The sequence below is a fragment of the Phyllopteryx taeniolatus genome, chromosome 1 (genome assembly GCF_024500385.1).
Source record: "Phyllopteryx taeniolatus isolate TA_2022b chromosome 1, UOR_Ptae_1.2, whole genome shotgun sequence".
Classification (NCBI taxonomy): Eukaryota; Metazoa; Chordata; class Actinopteri; order Syngnathiformes; family Syngnathidae; genus Phyllopteryx; species Phyllopteryx taeniolatus.
The window spans coordinates 34,422,193-34,442,441 of record NC_084502.1 but is presented as its reverse complement, the minus strand read 5'-3'; the positions used below and the strand labels follow the sequence as shown (position 1 = coordinate 34,442,441).

General features: G+C 40.8%; 2 protein-coding genes across 3 annotated transcripts in view; one reads left to right on the top strand and one right to left on the bottom strand.

The window, feature by feature from the left end:
- Positions 1-1,580: 1,580 nt before the first annotated feature.
- On the top strand, positions 1,581-10,074 carry olfml3a (olfactomedin-like 3a). The gene is made up of 3 exons (XM_061791030.1): positions 1,581-1,928; positions 2,963-3,269; positions 6,849-10,074. Exons 1-3 carry the CDS (start codon positions 1,818-1,820, stop codon positions 7,625-7,627), a joined length of 1,197 nt encoding a protein of 398 aa, XP_061647014.1. The 5' UTR covers positions 1,581-1,817; the 3' UTR covers positions 7,628-10,074.
- Positions 10,075-12,213: 2,139 nt separating this feature from the next.
- The window catches only part of syt6a (synaptotagmin VIa), a 125,807-nt gene continuing 117,771 nt past the window's right edge, over positions 12,214-20,249 (bottom strand). For both annotated transcript variants that reach the window (XM_061791012.1, XM_061791020.1), the window contains exon 7: positions 12,214-18,573. In XM_061791012.1, the coding sequence (XP_061646996.1) occupies positions 18,502-18,573 (72 nt within the window). In that variant the 3' untranslated portion in view covers positions 12,214-18,501. The remainder of the gene's footprint in view (positions 18,574-20,249) is intronic.

The following is a 20,249-nucleotide window of genomic DNA, read 5'->3' as shown; positions in this document are numbered from 1 at the left end:
TTAAATTGCTAGAGACTAAGTGACTCTCCATAGTGTTTTTATGTCACAAAAGTATTTATTGTCAAAGGGGTAGTCTATTGTCATACTAGAGCGGCTCCAACTACCAGAGACAAATTCCTTGTGTGTTTTTGACATACTTAGCCAATAAAGAGGATTCTGATTTTGAAAGGACTCGAAACTCAAGGTGTAGAACTTGATCCGGGAGTTGCATGTCTCGACTTGAGACTTGACTCTGTACTTGCCTGTCTCAACTTTGTACTTGACTCGGGACTTGAGGGCAAAGACTTGAGACTTACTTGTAACTTGCAAAGCAATGACTTGATCCCACCTCTGTCTATAACGCTCACAGAAACTGGACAAGCACGAGCAGATAGAATGTAAACAAAACACTGGTCGGTTAAAACCAGAAGTTGCGCCCATAATTCACGCAAAGAGTCATGGCTGGGTAGGAATAAGGTGGATAGTGAGGCAATTTGTAACTATTCATTTTCCTATAGGCGTATACCCACTGGCCTCTTAGCGCCCTCGGCTGTCACACATGCGCCACAAAAAAAGAAAACTGTTGGTGGCAAGTTCAACGTAAAGGTTCCTTTGTTGCTGTGACACTTATTCTGCCAGGGGGTCTTTTAAAACGAGTTGAGCCCTGCAGTCAAAAGGAGTCATCATCGTAAATGGGCTAATGGGGCTTTATGCGTGATTATCATCTTTGGAAGCAAGGAGCCAGGGGACCAATCGACGTCTTTAGAGACTTAAATAAATTACTCTGGTAGCAGACTTTTTAATTTAACAGGTCCTTTAATTGTACTTACTGTTAGGGCGTTAAAGGTAGATTAAGAGATGGTCAAGTTAAGTCATCAAGAGGATCCTAATGTGCATTTAGGTCTTTAATAACGTTAAAAGTGGGGGGTGCTGAGGAAATTAGTATAAAAGTGTGAATTTTTTTTCCACTTTTGTTAACATTGTGGGAGGAGTTTTCCTGAAATGAATAAGCATTATTCTTTTTGCCAGTTTGTATTTATCAAATTATTTGTGTTTGTGAGTGTTCTTCCATCTGTCTCACAGTATCGCCACAAGGACCTTATTGATTTTGAAACTTATTGCTTACTGACATAGATTGGCCAAGTAAGTATGGAACTTAAACCCTAGAGCGTGTATTTTACATGCTAAAGACGAGACTAAAGGGAAGCATGCCCCCCCATAACAAACAATAACTGAAAGAGGCTTTGTTGAAAGCCTGGAAAAGCATCACAAAAGAAGAATGCAATAGTTTGATGTCAGTGGGTCACATGCTTGATGCAGTTACTGCAGACAAAGAATTTGCAAGCGAATATTAAGTCTTGTGCACTTTAATCTATTTTAAATATCTGATCCAATATGTTTTCTCACCTAAAAATGTGGTGTTTCGTTACGTTACGATTAATGCTATCTTCTATGTTGGGTGTCAGATCCAAATGTAAATACAGGTACCTTACCTGGAAATAAAAGATGAAATGTTCTGGACTATATCGTCCCTAGAAAAGATGAAGATTGACTGCATAGAGATGAATAATGTCTGTGCATGCAGGATGCATGTACAAGAAACAGTGTCCCAGTTCACTCTAGGAGGTAGTGAGAAGGCTCCTCCCTGAGAGAAAACATTCCAGCAAAGAGAGAAAGTGCTCAAGGAAGTGGAAAGTCTCTCCCCCACACACGCACACACACACACACACCACCACCACCACCACCAGCCCATGCTTGCTTGGTGGACCTTTAGTGCATGTAAGGAAGTTCTGAACCCCGAAAAGTGAAGATTGTCACACAGAAGCGATCAGAGGACAATGAAGCCGCTGTTCATCCTGTTACTTTCCACAGCCTGGATGCTCTGTGGAGCTCAGTTCTACTACCAGGCCCTGATGGATTATCTGGAGAACAGATTGTTGGCAATTGAGGTAATCGGATTCATTACCAATGGCTTATCCTTAAATGCATGCGACACCATCATGCTTCCTTCCTCTGCCTATAAGGTTATTGTATGATTACACAATAGCAATTTAATAAAATGGAAGCAATGTAAAATTGTACAAATTTTCACACAGCCAAGCGAAAACAATGATAAGATTGCCAGGCCAGTAGCTGCCAATGTCAACAAAGAAATAACACTACACTATACATGAACACCAGCTACTTGTCCTCCTGAGTCTTATCCAAAAGCATCTTTTGAATACCAAACATTGCAGCTGAGGGAGCAGAGTGCGGTAATGGCTACCTAGAGGACTACTTTATTACATTTGCTTTCCTCATGGATATGTCCTCCCAGTGAAATCATTCAGTTGAATGTGTTGTTTTTCTTCTGGTAATGGCTTTCCAGGAGACTGAATTTTTTTCATTTCCATTCGTCACAGCAGCAGCAATGTGTAATTGACAATCTTGCAACTGTTATCAGCATGAAATTAAAAAAAATACTAATAATTTTCAGCTGAATCCTGCTCGCTTGGGCCCCTCATCTTACCAGTTGAGCCGATTCATTGACTGAATGTCATACCTGAACATAGGTTTTAAAAAAAACTATTTTCCCAACTCCTCAGTCAAAAAACAGAATAGTTTCCAGAAAATGTACAACAGTGACTAGAGGAATGTAAATAAACAATGAACTAAAAATCATGACATCACAGTTGGCCATGTGTTACCTGAGCTGCCTTTTGTTTACCGTTGTTGTTATGAAGTATTTGTTTCTGAAATGACCTTCTTTGGCTTTCTAATTGAAAAAAAAATTGCCCTACAGCAAGTCCCACCTGTTGTTGCCAGCTTGTGAATGCTTAGTTGTCAATGGTGCCAGTGTTCATGGACATAGCTATTGCAGACAGACAGGCAGACACTTTATTCATCCTTTGAGGGAAATTATCAGCCTAAAGCATAAATGCATTAAAAAAAAAAAATCCCGAATACCAGAGTAAAAAGTGTCTGCATGTCAACGTTTTTTTAGGACCACATGCACTTGTGGCGAGATCAATCTCGTCAATACCGCATGGCACTTCAGAATTTACACAAACAGTCCAAGAAGACTATGGAGGGTCTGAAGCAGGCACACAGCACACTTTCCACAGACGTGGAAGCAGCAGCGGTCCAACTGGACCGGGTGGAGCGAGACATGGACTTTGTAGAAACCCGGACGTCCCCGCGGGCTTGTGCTAACCGGGCAGACCGGGTGGTGGAGCAGGGAGTGTGGAGCCAGGAAGAGAGCCGAGGAGAGGAGGAGGAGGGCTGGCAAGAGCTGCCCTCCAGAGTCACTGGTGAGTTACGTCCCTTGAAAACTCAACATTGTCTTCATAGTTTACAAAAGCATGTATGTTAAGATTGTTAATGAATAATTGGCTAATTGATGACTCAAGAAGTATATAATATACTGTATATTATGTTACGTAAAGACAGCAAACAGGTGTGGGTAAATTATGGCCTGTGGGCCAGGTACGGCCCACCCCGTTCTTTAATCCGGATCACCGAACGTTTAGATTATCAAGAGTCGTCCAATATTAGTTGCATTAATTCAGATCGTTTTTCACCCTCGAAAAAGGTTAATGACCCTGGAAAGTGAATTCAGATATATTTTTTTCAAAATACATTATACTGTACATGCTAGGTTAATTGAAGACTCTGAATTGGCCGTAGGTGTTAATGTGAATGCGAATGGTTGTTTGTCTCTATGTGCCCTGCGATTGGCTGGCAACCAGTTCAGGGTGTATTCCGCCTCCTGCCCGAAGATAGCTTGGATAGGCTCCAGCACTCCCGCGACCCTTGTGAGGATAAGCGGGAAAGAAAATAGATGGATGGATGTTTGAAGATAATTGCTGAAAACGTGCAAAGACTGAGAACTCTGTAGTACGCAATTGTGGCGATAGAGCATTAAACTGTTTCTCACCCTTTCATTTTAGCAGATTTTTGGTGCGACTCTCAGTGACCCACTTGGCCGTCCAGAATGAATCGCCCCTCCCAGTCATGTAGTTGGGAGACTGGCATGAGTCCCACATCCCCCAGTATATAATTTTTACCACTACAACAAGCTAACTGCAATGCTTACACCCCGACAATACATTTTCCCTGGATGCCAGTTACTTAAATTTCAAAGTGAACTATGTATGAAGTATGTGCTCAAACCGCTACATGCGGAATATCACATGACCAAACCCGGAAAACGGGTTCCCAGACTTTCTGTGTATGCTGCACTAATGAGCATAATTACGGGTTGATGACATGATGGTTTGAAGCTGAACTTGCTAAAATTTAGCTTTCTTTTAAAAGGTTAAAGTAAATACATGTATACCCTTTATTTATGCAAATATGATATTATGTACGTAAACCCAAACAAAGGCTAAATATCGGCTATTTGGCATCTTTGGTGGCTCTGTGGTGACATCTTGTGTTAAACAAAAGACATTGCCTGCTGTAAGGTTCTGTCAGGTTACCTGTGCCGGAAGGAAGTGCTTTCACCCGTTTTGCTGAATGGGGAAGTTGGTAGCATATATACACTAATGGCTGTTATTTAGTGTGAGCCACAGGCTGTATGGAACTGTGTTAATAAATGGTTGATGTGCCCGGAAGTGTTTTTACAATGTGGACCAACGCACCGATACAACACCAAGGTGACGCAGCGGGCTCGCCTGCCGCCTGTCGGTGGAGTCAGATCTATTTTTGCAGCTCAAACGTGGGGATGTGTAGAGATAAGAAAGATTTTAGCGGCACGGGTGACATCCATAGGAGTGTCTAGAAAAGTCCCCTCTGACAGCTACTTCTGTTTAACCCAGTTTTGCACCCGCTTTGTCCATATTTGACTTTCTTCTGATTGGTTGCCTGCCTGTAAGACCCACTTGTGAGAGCACACGTGTTTGTTATGTTGATGTTGCTGGCTAGGGAGCGGAGAGGGAGGCAGAGCTCTTCGCTAGTGACATAGATAAACTCGGGAAATTCAAATGATCTGATTTCAGTCCTCTCAGCAGAAACATGTCTGGAAGTCAGGAATGCGTGGATGATGGTAATTCATATTTCACTTGTTTACCGAGGCACCATAAAAACAATATTAGATCCCAAATACCAGACAAAGTTGGTTTGGCAAAATACAGGACCTTTAGATTGCCTGACTTCAGTCCCCACTCAGTGACACTCTTTATGTGTTCTGTGATTGACTGGAAACTAGTTCAGTGTAGTCTGCCTTTCGCCCCGATGTAAGATGGGAATGGCTCCAGTCCCCCCCCCCCCCCCCACCATGAACAGAATAAGTGGTGTAGAAAATCGATGGGTGGATGATATCATAATCCACATCCCAAATAATTATGTATTACACTAAAAACATTTTTATAAAGAATGACGATGGCCAATGTTAATATACTTTATTTTAAATGTGCATAAAAGCACATGTGCTTGTCAAATAGCAAATTGTCTTTAATGCATGCATGTACTAATACGCATCTATGTAGGTCATCAAAGCTAAAATGTATTTTAAGTATGTTGTAGACTCCAAACTCTACTTATGTAAATAGTCTGCAATGAGCCACTTTCCAGTGATAATTTCTTGGGGAAATTACTGAAATTTGACTAATGGTGAACAGCATTTGTGTTTATGACTCCTGATTCCAAAACTGAGCAGAGTTGTTTACAGGGCTAATTAATGCAGTTAAAATATTTAGATTTATTGAATCACATCAGTATTAATTTCACTGGAACATGAAGTGAAATATCAATTACATCTTAATTGGCTCCAAATGATGATGTCAGATCGTGAAACTCCATTGGGAGTATTTAGGCAAAATGAACAATTTGCTCAACGACTCTAGAAAGCCAATAACACACATAAAATGCAGCACAATTATGATGCCTGTGCAGTCATATAGTTTAGAATTAGGCTTTACTATGTCTCACAGAAGCAAACAGCAACGCAGAGCTCATTAGAGACATTGTGTTCATTGTGAGGTGACCCCAAAATGAACTGAATTCCCTTGGAAGGAGATACTTTTTGTTGGAGCGCCTGGTCCTTATTTGCCTCCTGGTCATGTCTGAGTAGCTAGCCTCTTTTACCAAATGCCTCTTTTATGTTCCTTTCTTCAAACTCCATGTGACTCCCTCAAGGCTTTGAATGGGACTTTGCTCCAAAGTTGTTGATTCCATGAGGGTACCGCATGGGAATTCTGGCAAAATTCTTAAACATTCAAGGATTGTTGTTGTGTTGACAACCATTGTTGAACTAGTAGTGAGACATATATTATCTGTTATTCATGAATTAATCACTCAGGTCAATCCTTATTTCCAGTGAAGTCATTCACTGTTTGCCAGCATCCAGGGTAGGATTTGCACTACATGGTTCAAGTGACAAAAGGCCAATTTTCTTTCTCCTTATTTGTCACAGAGGGCGGAAGGACCCAATAGCACACAACACAGAGTTCTTACGACCAATAGAGATGTATTTCCACACACCGAGTACTAGCACAACAATTGTGATTTATTGCCATACACTGGGAACTAGCAGTCTTTCTAAAAGCTAGTCTCGAACCGGGGTCCCCCTATATCCCGGGCGAGCTGAGCCAGGTAGGCCACCTGACTGAAGGCAGGTAGAAAGCAGGCAGATGGTACAGGCAAACTTGCTCAGAAACAGAAAGCAGGTCTTATTGCAGGGCAGAGGGAAGGTCAGGAACAAACAAGGCAGGGACCGAGTGACATTTCAGTGAATAACGGAGGATAGGTTCCCAAAAACCATCCACAAATACGCAAATTTGCTTATGCTCAACCACGAATATACAGAGGTTCACTATACAATTTAACTGGAATTGCATGAGCATTTAGCCCACATTGAAACCAACTTTTTGAATTTTGTGTCTGCACAGACTGTGTGGAAATCATTTCTGCCATCCGGTCCGTGAAGATCCTGAAGCGAGTGGGCTATTCTAAGGGCGTGTGGATCCGAGACCCCCGGTCATCCAAAGTGTACGTGTTTAACGGGACAGCAGGGGACACCATCTACCAGTTCGAGTCTGTCAGGGTGTTTGGACACTCTTCCGGAGTTGCACTCGGTCGGCCGATCAGGCTGCCGTCAGACCGGAGGGGGAGTGGCATTGCTGTTTACAACGGTTATCTGTATTACATCCAGCAGGGGGAAGACATGTATGTGGTCAGATATGACCTACTTGGTGGTGAGCTGATGGATGTAACCATTCTCCCTGCGGAGAGCCGAGCTGCTGTTTACAGCCTCAACCCAGAAACGGTGGCAGACCTCGCAGTGGACGACCAAGGCCTCTGGCTTCTTTATGCCAGCAGTGAGACCGAACCCAACATCAACCTGGCAAAAATGGATCCCGTCTCGCTCGATATCGAGCAAATCTGGGACACCCGCTGCCCAAGGGAGAACTCAGAGGCGGCTTTCGTTGTCTGTGGCATCGTCTATGTTGTTTACAACACTCGGTTGGCCAGCCGCTCCCGGGTCCAGTGTATGTTTGATGTCAATGACAAGGTGCTGAGTGAGGAGGCACCCCTCTTCTATTTCCCCCGACGGTATGGAGCACATGCCAGTCTAAAGTACAACCCAGAGGAGAAACAGCTCTACAGCTGGGACGATGGCTACCAAATCCTATACAGACTGACCACCAAAAGGAAATTGCAGCTCTGACAACCTAAACATGCTTATTTTTCACGGTAAAAAAAAAAAAAAAAAAAAAAAAAAAAAAAAAGTCAAATAAAAACATAGGGTTACATTCTCCTGTGTGCGTAAGTCAGAAAATGCACTTTTCTGGCTGGACCCATTCTCCCGTCCACTGAAATCCGTCATTTACACACCCTCAAACCAGATACGCACCGTGGGTGGAGCATCCCTACAATGTGGGCGTTCCCTGTCAAATCTGCACTCTAGATTCCAATGAAGGTAAAACATCAAATTGGACATTTTGACTTAACTGCCCGCCAAAGACCCACAGACGGCTGACTCGTATAATATTCACCTACGCTCACCGACATTCAGCAACTACCCAACGGCCGTAATGTGTCCCCAACACATTACACTGATGGCCGGACATCGACATATTAACCTTTTAATTGGCAAAAAATATCAGCGCCAGTTGACAGCTTTTTCGTTTCAAATACTGTATGCTGCTGGTGGCTTAGAGTTTTTTGAAAGTGCAGGGCTCCCACGACATTATACTAAAATTACAGTAATTGTAATTGGACAATAGTGAGTTAGATATTGAATCATTTGTTTTTATTTGCTTTTATGTTTGACTTCAAATACTGATGATATGCCTGCTCTGTGGCGCAAGGAAAGTTGGGAACCGCTGAGCTATGTATATAGCACACACCCGCTTTTTTGTTGATGGACTTCCCAACATGTGTTCAGTCATAAGAAAAGTATTCTGATGAAATAATTGTTTTTGGTTTTACTTCATTTAAAAAAAATAAAAAGTTTCCCCTTCAAATTGCAGTGTGTTAGACAAAGCAGTGCACAAACAGTCACGCATCATTGATGTGTGTCACAAATCAATCGTCTCCATGGCTTGATTATTATTATCACAACACATGTCTGCCTTATGTTTCAAGTGGAATTAAACTCAAACTTGATCAACTCTTTGTCCAAATGCATTTGAGAAAATGACCCCATAATTATTACAGATTTTCATTGCACAGTAACCATGAGCCAGTGTAATTAAGTAATTGCACTATTGAATACTGCCCAAAATAAAATAGAGACTCAAGATATGTACAGTATATTTAAACTCAAATCATTAAGGAATGATAAAAACAAATGACGAACCAGTTAATGTTAAGTCCTGCTCCTTTTATTCGACCTGTCTCAACATCAAGAGACCGGCTCAGAATTAAGGCCGCATCTTAGACCTATTAATCACTAAGAATGTTTACATCTGTTGACATTAAGGACTTGGCTATTTCTGATAATTTTTGTGTGTTCTTTGAATTACAGATTCTCCCAAAAGTTTAGGCAACCTCTGTGTCCTTTAAGAAAAGGTACATACAGTGCTACTTGAAAGTTTGTGCACCCTCCTGACAGGGTCACTCTTTTTGTAAAAAAAAAACTAGCCTTGTTAAAGATACATCCAAATCCCCATGTTTAAAGCACACCTTCCAAATAGTAGACACACACAAAAAGATATACGTTTTCATTTTTTAATCCAACAAACATCTTTTTTTCCACAAAAAACAATAATTGTACATTTGCCAAAGTATGTGAACCCCCAGCTATATGGCTTAAATCCAGCAGTTAAAAGACACAGGCTAAATATTTGGGTGATTATGAAATCATTTAAGCAGAACAATGAAATAAGACACCCGTGGGAAAGAGTTTGGCCTGCACTAATTAACAGAGAGATGCAAGCAACCAAACCAACTGTGGTCCAATATAAATGAACAACACCAAGAGCAAAGGAGAGCCAAAGACATGAAAAAGAGGGTATTGACAGCCTGGCCATCTGGGAGGGCTGTAAGACCATTATCGAAAGATTCCAGCTCCATCTATCCACTGTAAGACAACTAATTTACAAATGGACGGTCTTCAACATGACTGCCAAAATTGGAAGCCTATTAAAACTATCACCCAGAAACACCATAAAAAAACAACAAGAGAAAAAGCTGACCCATACATCCCCTCTAGAGAGTTCCAGATTTCTCTGGTAGCTTCTCGGATAAATGTACGTGTCTACTATTAGATGAAAATTCAATAGCCATAACATTCACGGAACCGTTTTGTTTAGGAAGCGCACGGCTCCCACTACATTGTACTGCAATGCTCAAACTAATCGGAGAACCTTCATCATGCAACAAGACAATGACCCAAAACACACTGCCAACACAGCAAAGAACTTCATCAGGGGGAAAAGAGGAAGGTCTTCAACTGGCCAAGTGAATCACCGGACCTTAACCAAATAGAGCATGCATTTAAGGGTTATGCCACCAAATATTATGTTATTCACTGTAAGTTCATTTAATAATGTCTGTTCCAATACTTTTGCTCACTTGAAAAGTGGGTGTCTTCAAACAAAGGGTGCTCTGTCCTGAGTTGTTTAACACATCTCGATATAAATACCGTGAAATAAAAGTTGGAATTCTGAACTTTTGTCTCATATTCCTCTTTTGATCTAAAACCTAAATGTCTTCAGTATACAACAAAACCAAGGGAATTGACCTTGCCATTCCAATACTTTTGGAGGGGACTGTACATCTAGCGGTGTCTCCAGATGACGACAGTTCAATTGAGGTGGTGTCTCACTGTCTAAAACAAATAAATAACTGGATAAACGAAACCTTCCATCAATTAAACCACAACAAAACCAAGGTACCGTATTTTCACGACCATAGGGCGCACCGTATTAAAAGGAGCAGTCTCAGTTACTCAGTTATTTCTGTATTTAACACATACATAAGCTGCACCGTATTATTGGGCGCAGGCATGCTAAAACATACGCTAGCATGCATGCACGCTAAAACATACGCTAGCATGCATGCACGCTAAAACAACATTTTTAAAAAGGCAGCGGGAGCAAAACTGAGTTCGGTTGTACTTTATTGAAGTATTTAACAATGTACTCACGTTATTTTTTTATCAATCCTCATCCACAAATCCATCAAAGTCCTCATCTTCTGTATCCAAAATGAACAGCTAGGCAAGTTCTCAATCAAACACGCCAGGTTCGAGTCAGTCTCGTTGCCGTGCGAAAGCTCGAACAAGCATCCACAATCCATTCACAAATTGTGGCGTAACTCACCCGGCGCTGCCTCCTAGTCTTAGTAAAGCTGTGTTCGCCACCTGTCATCCATGGCTCCCACGCCGCTCTCTTCACTTAGAACGCCCTGTTTACACGGAAGTCCAGCGGTTCGTCAAGCCTCCCGGAATGATGGCAAGCCCCGAGTTATTGCACTCAGTCGAATGGTTACTGTAGAGACACTTCTCCCAGCTGTTCTATGCTCATTAATCCATTGCTCGAGTTGGTCTTCCAACTCGGGCCACCTCGCCTTGTTTTCCGCCTTTTGTTTTTCTTTTTTTTCCGCGGAAACTCAGCTTCGTCTTCTTGACTTGGCGAAGCTCATTTTCCTGCTTTCTCCACTTGCGAATCATGGATTCGTCGATCTTGAATTCTCTCGCGATTGCTCAATTCCCATGTTCTTCCGCGTAACTGATAGCTTGCAGTTTAAACTGTGCTTCGTAAGCGTGTCTCTTCGTAGGTGCCATTTTCGACTGGGGTCCTTAGCCAAACCGGTTGTTTTCCCCAATGCACATCCCGGAAATGCTCCCAGTCAGTCAAGCGGTTAAAAAAAAAAAAAAAAAAAAAACACCCCGGCGTGGAGGCGTGGCTTTAGCGTCCTCCTTCACGCACCCTCCCCTGTCGTAAGACGCATCCGCTTTTCCTCTGTGTAAGCAGCGTGTTGGCAGGAAATGCTCAAAAAAAAAAAAAAAAAAAGTCAAGTGGAGTGTTCATCACACAACATTTATAGTTGTTGGAACTCAGTGCACGCACAAGGAGCGCCGCATTATAAAGCGCCCCGCCCATTTTGGGAAAAAATGTAAGACTTTTAAGTGCGCCTTATGGACGTAAAAATACGGTAATTGTTTTTGGCTGTGAAGAAAAGGATTTCTGTTAGTAAATACCTAGAGTCACTCTCTTTAAAAACGAAAGAGCAAGTCCGAAATCATGTTCGATTCCGGTCTGACTTTTAGCTGCCAGAGTAGCATCTGCTCCATTTGAAAACAAGGATCATGAAAAAGTCTAAATGCTAAATTAACAGAGTCCAAAATCTAAACACAAAGTAACAAAGAAACACTTGAGTAAACCCAAAACAAGACATGACTGATGAAATAACTGAGCGACAACTGCCGACTATGACATGGCACAGACAGAGACAATGACACCTGGCAATGATAAACTGCAACAACAATGAACTGACAAGAAACCAGAGAACTAAATACAAACAGATTGACGAGACAACGAGGAACACCTGGACAAGACACGAATGGCTGGAGAGAGCTGATTGGTCGACACAAGGTAGACGAGAACAGGTGGACACAACAACCAAATGAGCACACGACAAACATGGAACACAGGAAAACATGGCACAAAACTAAACACAAACCAAAACACAGACCATGACACCTTGCTGTGTGAGTGCATTCGACTGTTTCAGTTAATGTTGTTGGTGGCTGCTGTGGGTTGTTAGGCCTCCACCATTATCCGACAAAAACAAACAACAGGCCAATTTGCATAAATCATTTAATCAAAAAGCTAATTATGTCACAGAACCAAAACACATCACAGCCAATGGAAGGAAAACAACAAAGTGGTTTGAGAGTGACAAGTGGGGATCAACCTGATGCCAATTATTTCACTGGTAAATCTATAACAAACTCCTTATGCTTAGTTATTCATTTCATCAACAGAATATTTTTTTCACTTGACACTAATACAAAATGCCCATTTAAAAAATAATAATAATTCTTTTGAGAAAGATGGCAACGTGAGGCAAAGCTAAAAGTCTGAAAACCAAACAACCTCACATTGTCAAAAACGTGTAACTGCCTAAAAGTGCAGGTAAGTACAGCAGACACTCGAATTGGCCTGTTAAGATAATTACTATATCGACTTATCGTTTGAGAAATAAAATGGACAACGCTAGTTTTTCCGGACTCGATAAATGGTCATTGTTGTGGTGAGCCGGTGCCGACCGAGAGAGTTGTCTTTAGGTGCTAGTGGGCTTATGCAACGCCGGCAGACCCAAGACCGCTACACTCTTACTGGTGGCTCCATCCAATACTCCACAGCCTTGCTCCATGTGCAGCACGTAGATTCACACTACAGAGACACTTAAGGGAAAGTTGACTGTTTGTTGTGATCGCTAGCCCAGCCGCAAGCAAACGAGCTAGCCTGTGAGCTAACGGGTTAAGGAGCTAAACAGCTCGCTTCACTGCGGCGAAGTTGTTTTAAACGTCAGTGCCTCTCCAGGTTGTTGTTGTGTGTTAGTCCCCAATCAACACAAACGGGAACGTTAACTGTTTATTAAGCATAACCTCAGTGGCACACGTTATTCAGCCAGTAGTTGACTACAGCAAACGTTAACGTATATTTGATTGACAGGCGAAGGGCTCATCTTCAGCAGACCAACCACACAGACGACGCATGCGCAGACAGAACTTTTCACGACTATTCTGAATGACATCTAGATTGCGAAAATGTACTTCTGATCGGATTGGCAAAAGAAACTCCACCCCTGTGAAACCGAATGTAATTCCATTTGGATTTGGTCTGTTTATTCCATTTGAGGTGTTTATATGGAGCATTTTCATCCGTTTGGGCTTCTAAACCGATTATAAGGCTCCATGTAAACCAGGCTAGTCTTGCAGCTCTTTATTCTTTATTTCAGACCCAAGGGGGATCCATATCCCAGAGTAAAGATAAACAATTTAATAGCGAAACAAGAAAGTAAATTATAATAATTACAACAATAATAATAATAATAATAACAACAATGATTTAACAGCAAAATATAAAATGTAATAAATAATGAAAAAATAAGGGCAGGGGGAGGCTACTGGTTAGCAGATCTGGCTCACAATTCTGAGGACCTGGGTTAAAATCCGGCCTCTCCTGTGTGGAGTTTGCAAGTTCTCCCGTGGATTTTCTCCGGGTACTCCGGTTTCCTCCCACATTCCAAAAACATGCATGATAGGTTAATTGAAAACTCTAAATTGCCCGTAGGTGTGAAAGTGAGTTCGAATAGTGGTTTGTTTATACTGTATGTGCCCTGCGATTGGCTGGTGACCAATTCAGGGTGTAGAGTAAGCTGGGATAGGCACCACCCGAGTAAGGATAAGCGCTACGGAAAATTAATGAATGAGTGAATAAGGACGGGCCTTATTTTTCATGATTTCAGAGGCATTAAAAAAAAAAACAACAACAACAATCTAATCATTTATCGTGATAGATTTTGGGAAAATATATCATCTTAGAAAAATTATCCTGACAGGCCTACCTCGAAACTCCAATAGTTCAGTGGTTGAACAACTGAATTAAACATAAAAATTCAAAGTCATTAAGGTCCACAGAATCCACATCTTAATAGGATGAGGCGAATCCTAAACTCTGTTGCTCCCTTACCTCCATGTCCATATGGTTTGTGTGTGCTACTTATCTCTTGTGTGTGTCACCCGAGTATCACTGAGAATAAGCAAAACACAAATATCGTTATGTCTCTTAACATACCCAAATTAGTTTGACCAAGGTGATGCCATGTTGAACATAAAACTGCTTAAACAGTACACACTAGCGAGGCACCGAAATTTCGGTCGGCGAAATGCCGACAATATCCCAAAAGTGCATTTTCGATTGTGGAACGAAATACTTGTTCCCCCAAAATTATTTAAAAGTACATTAATATAATAAATCTTTATATAAGATAACATCTGTTAGTCCCACAGTGGGGACATTTGCATCATTTCAGCAGCACTAGTGGATACATGAAATACAAAAAGTGCATTCAAGAGGACATTTGGCTGCAAATGCGTCTGCCATGTTCATGCAATATCAAATATTGATGCCAATTTATGATTACTATTATAGAGTAATTGTTATGTTGTGAAACTGAACAGTATGCAGATTTTTTTTCATCCTATTACATAATATACCGCAATAACTGTCCCGTGGTAAAAAGATGGACATTCAAATTGTTCTGGAAGAGAATTTCTTTAGGTTGGCAGCTCTGCTATCATAGCCATAAATCCAGTTGTATTGACATTTGGCATAATTTTATAATAAATAATTGCCAGGTTTGATTTATTTTTATATTTTAATTAATGTAAAGCACTTTGTGTTACATTTTATTGTATGAAAAGCGCTTACAAATAAAGCTTGATAATCCCTTCCAGCGTTTCAGCTTTCACCTTGGGATTCTCAATTTCGGTTTTCGGTTTCGGTGACTAGTACATACTGACAAAACAACCGCAAAACAAGATTTTTCTGATACTGCCTGCCGAAATATCTCGGCAAACACTTTCCTGTTGCTTTCAAAGGGTGAGTAGTTTGACTTATTTTCCAACTTGACAGTTGGTAATGTGAAAATGCCTGTAGAGCTAATAAAACATTTATGATAGTGACAGTTTGAACCTTGTAGTTCACAGTTTTCAAACTCAACGGTTTGGGCCCAGCTTCGGCATGCCACATCTTTTTATGTGAGCCACTAAAGAAAAAGATGTGTCTACTAGAGGTGTAAGCAGGGGCGTGTTCTTTCTTCTTTCTCCTTTTATCTACTGTAAGTACTCATTTTACATAGGGCCCCCTATTATTCAGTCTGAGACACTACATAAAATTTAAGTGAAAAGTTTGGCAAGAATGGTAGAAAAACATGTTGTTGGATGTTAAAATGTCAGTAATGACAAGTTGTTAGTCTAAAAAGTGTTACATTTCAGTAAAACTTCTGCCACGTGTAAGAAAAGTTAGTTTTGTGCAATATTTGATCAAAATAAAACACATTTTCATCTTAATTTCAATGCGTAATGGATATCAACGAGTAGGCAAATGTAAGTACTTGTACTCGTACTCGTATCGTAGTGGTATTCTTACATCCCTAGTTGTTGTGCAGTTATTATATTTGTTGTTCTTTTTGCTCTCCTGTTGGCGCTTAACTGTTCCAGCATAAAAAGGCATACTGCATGACTAAGAATGAACAAAATATAAAATAAAACAAAAATAATTTAAATCAAAGGTCAATAAAAGTGACTGAGATCAAGTTTGGTGGCGTCAATGATACTGTGGGGGGTGACGTCAAACACAGACAACGAGGGCCCATTAAACAAAAAGCCTCTGCTCCAAAATGCCGACCCGAGTGAACTGACCCCACCTCGTCGACACACCAGACAAGGAGTAAATGTCTAAAACAGATCCTTGCGGAAACATCTGCACATATCCTGAAGCCCTAAAGCCCCTCGAGACAAACTGTTTTGTATGATGCGAGCACAGTGAGGCCAGTAGTACCGTGACATCCATCATGTCAGAAGCTTCGTTTCAACATTGAACAAACTCTTTTATTTTTTGAGTGCCATTTTTTGGGCGACTTGGGGCAGGACCCCTGGAACAGTCAACCCTGTTGACTTGTTTTTATCAAAATATCTGATTGGCTGCCATTGAGTGGTGCATCTAATATTTGCTCAATCACCTTCCATTTTCGAAAACAACCTTGCGTTTGATTTTGTTTATTTGAAAGTTGCAATCAAAACAACATTTTTCATGCCTGTAAGTAACTTTTTGGGCCATTTGCAGGCAGTAAAAACAAGTTTTAAAACCCACCCCAGATTGAATCCGATTGGCCAACACTGGATTTGCAACATTGAATTGTTGTCCAATCAGCTTCCACTACTATTTGGACAGCAACTTAACATTTGTTTTAATTCATTAGTTTGATTTTAAATCAGGTCATTCGATTGTACTATAAACACTTTCTTAAAACTTAACATTGTCTTATCAGGAAAAGATCTGATTGGTCACCACTGGATGTGACACATCTGGCCATCGTCCAGTTCAAGATTAGTTTTTTTATTCGTCCATTGAAATCGAGCGCAATCAATTGAATTAATTTTTAAAAAATGATGACTCATTGGAAGTCATGCTTTCCTACTGTTGTTCTATTTTCAGGATAAGAAGAATGCTATGCAAGTTATTACTTCCATGTTCATTGCTAGTATCTGTCGCTGTCCAAAGACAAGACTGTATCATTCGAATAGTATGATTTTTTTCCAAGGTTTTAATGTGATCTGAAATGCTAAGAAAGAGTTGTTTTTCAGATAAAAACATAAACTTTAACTTTTTGGTTTTATTGAGAGTATTGTAATTACACTGCCTCCTGTTGGTTTGGGGGTTAGCATTGTGAAATGCTTACACATTTCTACTTTTAAATCACAACTTAGAAATATATATAAAATCATTTTGAATGACGCACATTTACATTTAGTAATCCAACAACTATACATTTTCGTCACTCACACAGCCTAAAAGGCGTTTTTCTTCTTGGTACAAAATATTTACTTCTTCATCTACAAAACAAAACAAAGTACAGATTTCTTGTCACAACGCAACATTTTTCGTCATTAAAATTCACTGTTTGCTTGAAAGACAGCAGGTACAGCAAATTGAATAAGGGGAGCCAACTAAACCACACCGGCATCTGGGTGACAAATTATAACATTTTCCACAAGAGAACCAACGCAGTAAACATCGAGAAAGTGTTTTTTTCTCTAATCGTCACCACCTGCTAGGCTACATGTAGCTTCACATTTTGTCTGGTTTAAAAGAATGCAAACAATCACAAAAAAAGTACGCAAATATATGCACAAAATTATACACACATCCTCCAAGAGAGGAGACCACGGAGGCAATGCAAATATCAACCAGAAACTGAGAAGTTGTGCGATAGTGGCCATGAGTGCTTATGAACTCAACTGCAGATGGAGGGGGCACTTTTACAGTGGAGGAGAGGCTCTACTTTTATTTGTATAAATGTATTTTTGAATTAATATTTTCTATTTATACAATATGGAGGAGGTATATTTATCAAGTGAATCGAAATAAAATGACCATTATGGAGAAGTGCGGTGAAACATCAAGAAACGAGGCAGACTTGGCAGAAGCATAAACATGGATGCACACAACATTGGGGAGTGATCCCATTTCTGAGTCAACTGGAACACAAATCACTGTTGCCTCCACGTAGCGTAATGCATTACAAATTGCGTTTAATCTCGCACTGTTTTTTTGGGGAGGGGAGGGGGGGGGGGGGTCTTTGAGGGATTTTATTTGTCTTAAGTGGATGATGCAACCAGCAACTAATTGGGTCAGGGCATCTGAGAGACAGCCACTTTTTGAGCAAATACCGTATGTTAATAGCTGTTGTTTTCATTTCCTTGTTTTCAAGCTTTAATTGAATACTTATTACAGTACTCATCATTCTGCTTATTAGTGACTTAGCCAGAAGTCTAAAAAATTGGTATCACAACACACTGATGCAACTGAAAACTCAACTTAACACCTTAATGAAGCTACAGTTTAATTTTGTTTTGATGTAAATGAATGCAGCACCAGGACGTTTTACAAAGCGAAACGTGTCTCCTCAGACATCCCGCTTCCCTCTGAGACTTTCTTAGTTTAACAGTCTGCACGCATGTCCAAACAAGGAAGAAGGGTATTGAAACACCCATCTCTGCAGGTTGAGCCGCCATAATATCCAAAAATATGACCTGATCTGACGTACTCCTAAGTCCTCTTGGACCACACTGGGGAAGGTGGGGTTTGGCAGTCAACTGAAGGGGTGGGGTAGAGAGGTGTGTGTGTGTGTGTGTGTGTGTGGGTGGGTGGGTGGCGGGGGAGTACAGAGCAGGAGCGACAGCAGGGTTTCTCCTCGATAATCACACAGATAGGAAATGGATCCACAGGAGGCAGGAGGAACGTCCTACCACCCCCCATCTGGGTTGCAGGAGGTTGCAGAGGTCTCAGGTGGTGTTGCTCAGGGTGTCGCTGGAGGGCGGGGGGAAGGACAGGAGCCCTGGCTGTCAAAGCTGGCAGCCCTTGCTTTCCACTGCGACACATACATACACACACACACACACACACACACACACACATGCAAAGAGAGATTCTTATTTCATTTTAACAAAGACAATTAAAAAAGACGTGGAGACAGAGCTTCATGCTAATCATGTCTTAAAAATATATAAACTAAATTCACATAAGTCACTGATGGTGTAATGGTACATTCGCCTGACTTTGGTGCGGGCAGAGTGGGTTCAGTTCCCACTCAGTGACGGTGTGAATGTGAGTGCGAATGGTCGTCCGTGTCTATATGTGCCCTGTGACTGACTGGTGACCAGTTCAGGGTGTAGTCTGCCTTTCGCCCGAAGTCAGCTGGGATAGGCTCCAGCGCCCCGCGACCCTAACCAGGATAAGCGGTGTTGAAAATGGATGGATAAATTCACATATAGATTATTTTTGAATTTAAAGTGAATATATGAAGTCTCACACCCCTGTTTAAATGTCAGGTTTTTGTGAAATAAAAAAGAGACAGAGATAAATAATAAAAAAGAAAAATCCACCCAAAAAGTGACATATAAAAATTTGTTGGTAATTTAGTGGACTGGCGTAAGGAAGCGTAAAAGAGTACATCTGCACTGGTGTGGATGTGTTCACAGCAGACTTCAATCCTGTCCAATCAAAGCGGCTCCTGCCATTTCCTTTAAATGCAGAGCGTGTGTGGTGCACTGGAGTCTTTGACATGTCACATTAGAAGAAGAAACTGATTTGCTTCAGTCTAGTAGTAAGTAGTTCGTAGCACACAAAGTACGTACCTCCACGAGTGGATGATGTAAAGTTGGTTAGGGAGGAGATCATGGAATTGCTTTGTGAAGTGGGCACTTGGGGAACCCTCCCCCCCCCCCCCCATTTAATAATTTCACTATTAGTTTTGTTTTTTTTAGCAGGTATTTGTCAAGTAGGAGATAAAAAAAATCACACTAAGTATTATGTAATAAAAACTCAAAATATATAAATATATATATATTTTTTTTTTTGGTACATCTTGTACAGTGCCTGGTGCTCTAGCCACATGTCCACTCCTAAAACAAAAACAGTGTAGCTCAGCCTCTGGCTAGTATACATGGTAGCGATATGCTTTTGGCAGTACGTCAACCTTGTTAACTCATTTGAAATTATATCACGCAAACGTGACTATCAGTGCAGCACACAAACCCGGGCGGCATTACAACAGTCTTTCCTGGGTTTATCAAATTGACTAATTTCAGACGGTTCAAAATGTACTGATGCATTTGTCTGCAGGTTTCACTTCCTTCCAGAATAAGACAAACTGGGGATGTTGCACATTAGTAATAAGAAAATATTTAAAATTATTAATAATTAATTTTTTTGTATACATTATTTTGTTTGAGAATCTTTCTTTTATTGGAAAACTTACAGCTATTTATTTAATTTTTTTACATCAATGTCTGAATCCATTTCTAATTAAATGTAAAAATAAACAGTTTCACGTATTGTATTTTGTTCCCATACTTCACCAAATGTGAACTGAACAGAGACCTTAAAACAAATGTACCAAACTGTTACGTTTTGTTTACCATTACACCTTTATTATCTATATTATCTATATATTATCTATTTATTCTTCTTTTCCTTTCGGCTTGTCCCGTTAGGGGTCGCCACAGCGCGTCATCCTTTTCCATGAGAGCCTATCTCCTGCATCCT

Bases quoted from the DNA above. Each gene is read 5' to 3' on its own strand.
- olfml3a (XM_061791030.1), top strand. From the start codon at position 1,818: ATGAAGCCGCTGTTCATCCTGTTACTTTCCACAGCCTGGATGCTCTGT. The intron at 1,929-2,962 runs GTAATCGGATTC...ACGTTTTTTTAG, and splicing joins ACAGATTGTTGGCAATTGAG to GACCACATGCACTTGTGGCG. The intron at 3,270-6,848 runs GTGAGTTACGTC...GTGTCTGCACAG, and splicing joins GCTGCCCTCCAGAGTCACTG to ACTGTGTGGAAATCATTTCT.